The 2,854-nt window shown below is 51.3% G+C and overlaps 1 protein-coding gene across 1 annotated transcript; it reads right to left on the bottom strand.

Moving 5' to 3' along the window:
* Positions 1 to 904: 904 nt before the first annotated feature.
* On the bottom strand, positions 905 to 2,281 carry LOC308154263 (gap junction Cx32.2 protein-like; the record flags this gene model as incomplete). Its single annotated transcript, XM_080527430.1, has 3 exons — positions 905 to 1,301; positions 1,452 to 1,684; positions 2,153 to 2,281. 3 exons carry the CDS (start codon positions 2,279 to 2,281, stop codon positions 905 to 907), a joined length of 759 nt encoding a protein of 252 aa, XP_080383556.1.
* Between the last annotated feature and the right edge of the window lie 573 nt (positions 2,282 to 2,854).

Below are 2,854 nucleotides of genomic sequence, written 5' to 3'. Positions count from 1 at the left end.
AATGTCCTGTCAGCTTCAGGAGAGGCTGGTGGAGGTAGGAATCGGAGGACAGGCTCATTGTAATGTCCTGTCAGCTTCAGGAGAGGCTGGCGGAGGTAGGAATCGGAGGACAGGCTCATTGTAATGTCCTGTCAGCTTCAGGAGAGGCTGGCGGAGGTAGGAATCGGAGGACAGGCTCATTGTAATGTCCTGTCAGCTTCAGGAGAGGCTGATGGAGGTAGGAATCGGAGGAAAGGCTCGTTGTAATGCGTGGAACAGAATGAGGTACGGTATTAAGCACAAATGTTTGACAATGTTCCTCATTCCATTCCACGAAGAGAGAGAAGAAGAAGAGAAGGAGATCCAGATCTTACAGTATATTCTCACACAATCACTTCTCCTAACAAACGCTACAGTACATTATAAGAACACATACAGTAAACAACAACAACAACAACAACAACAACAACGCTGTCCCTTTAACTTGATGCTGTGACTAAGTGGAGGAGGTGTGGAGATGTATGTATGTTTCTATCTTTTAACTGTGCTGGAAATGCTTGGATGTGTGCCGCTGTCTGTCGTGTGTGTTCTTTGTTTTTAACATATAACCTGATTTCTTTTCAGCCCGTACGCCCCCCTAACCCTAACCCCTCCCCCCAAGAGGTTTTTGTCTTTCGCCAGGCCGCCTAAGAATTAGTTCTTATTGGCCTGCCTGGTTAAATAAAGGTTATATATTTCTTTTAAAAACAACAACAACAACAACAACAACACATAAAAGGGAACAACACAGCAACAATCAATCATCAAAGTCAGTCAACTACATTTTAGATTTCATCTTCCATGTTTCACGCTCTCATCGACATGTCAATAAACATTTAAAAACAAATCAAACATGAACAAGCCATCCAGCGATCCGACCTGACGTTCAGCAGAAGGTGTTCCTCTCAAACTGTCCGCGTTCCCCGCTGATGGCGTGCATCTCCGCCGCCGCCGTCAGTCCGTAGCCGCCGCCGGCCCGCCTCCTCAGCCGGGAGCCAATCAGATGCAGGATCTCCACCACGTTGAGCAGCAGCGACACGCAGGCCATGACCAGCATGAAGACGATGAACACCGTCTTCTCCGTGGGCCGCGACACGAAGCACTCCACGTTCTGCTTACACGGGTACCCGGCGCAGTGGATCTTGCTGGGCAGCGTGAAGCCGTAGAGGTAGTACTGCCCCGCGATGAAGCCCACCTCCAACAGGATCTTGAAGCACACGTTGAGCGTGTAGCTGGCCAGCAGCACGCCCCTGATGCGGACCTTGCCCTTCTTGTCCGTGTACCTCAAATCAAATCAAAGTTTTATTTGTATAGCGCATTTCTCACAAGATGCGACTCAATGCGCTTCACATACTGACGGAGCGCAAGAAGGCAAAAGTAAAAAACCTGTACCACACACCCAGCCCGCCCCACCACCAGCACACCCTGTGTACCTGGGCGTCTTCTTCTCCGCCTTGCCGCTCTGCAGACGCCGCCTCAGCTTGTTCTCCTTGTGGACCACGTGCATCACGTGACCCAGGTAGACCAGTGTCGGCACGGAGACGAAGATAATCTGCAGGACCCAGAAGCGCATGTGGGAGATGGGGAAGGCCCGGTCGTAGCAGAGGTTCTTGCAGCCGGGGGAGTTGGTGTTGCAGTCCAGCTTGGACTGCTCGTCCCCCCACACCTTGGTAAATGGTAAATGGTCAAATGGTAAATGGACTGCACTTATATAGCGCCTTTATCCAAAGCGGCCTCTCATTCACCCGTTCACACACACATTCACACACCAATGGCGGCAAGCTACCATGCAAGGCACCGGCCCGCTGACTGGGAGCAATTTGGGGTTCAGTGTCTTGCCCAAGGACACTTCGACATGCGGCCAGCCGGAGCTCGAACCGCCGATCTGCCGACCTTGCGATCATTAGACGACGGCTCTACCTCCTGCGCCACAGCCGCCCTCGTCTCTCTCCTCTTCTCTCCCCTCCTCTCTCTCTTCTTCTCTCCCCTCCTCTCTCTCTTCTTCTCTCCCCTTCTCTCCTCCTCCTCTTCCCCCTCTCTCTCCCCTCCTCTCTCTCCCCTCCTCTCTCTCCTCTTCTCTCCCCCTCTCTCTCCTCCCCCCCTCCCTCCTCTCTCCCCTCCCCTCCTCTCTCACCTTGTCGATGCCGGCCACCAGGACCAGGAGCCGGAACACGAACAGGACCGTCAGCCACACCTTCCCCACCACCGTGGAGTGGGACTGGGCCTGGTCCAGCAGGGAGGCCAGGAACGACCACTCACCCATGGTGCTTATGAGGCTGGGGGGGTGGGGGAGAAGGGAGGAGGGGAGAGAGAGAGGAGAGAGAGGGGAGGAGGGGAGAGAAGGGGAGAGAGGAGGGGAGGAGGAGGAGGAGAAGAAGAGAGAGGAGGGGAGAGAGAGGTTAGATTATATTAGCGATAAAGGGTCAGTTAACCAGACACAGGTTAAACCTACTCCTAGGCTAACATTCAACTTTTCTATTTTCTATTATTTAGTCCAGAACTAGGCTATCTGTGTCTGTAAAATATTATATAAGATGTAATATTAAAATATATAAGATGACATAACACTAGAGATACATTACATTAGAGATACTCAGAGAGTTATCTCAGAGAGCCACACAGTATTAACACAAGCTCTGATGAGTTTGCCAATATTTTTCATCGCATTAAAATTATTTTTTGTCCTTGTCCCTCATTGGAGTTGTGATCATATCGCTACTAAAAGCGGCAACTCAACCCTGAATGATAACAACTGGATGTCAGGGGAGGCTGCTGGAGGTAGGAATCTGGCACGGGGCTTATTGTAATGCATGGAATGGAATGAGGGATGGCTTTG

The sequence above is a fragment of the Nansenia antarctica genome, assembly GCF_963989245.1.
Source record: "Nansenia antarctica genome assembly, chromosome: 3".
Taxonomy (NCBI): Eukaryota; Metazoa; Chordata; class Actinopteri; order Argentiniformes; family Microstomatidae; genus Nansenia; species Nansenia antarctica.
This window is presented reverse-complemented; position numbering and strand designations above follow the sequence as displayed.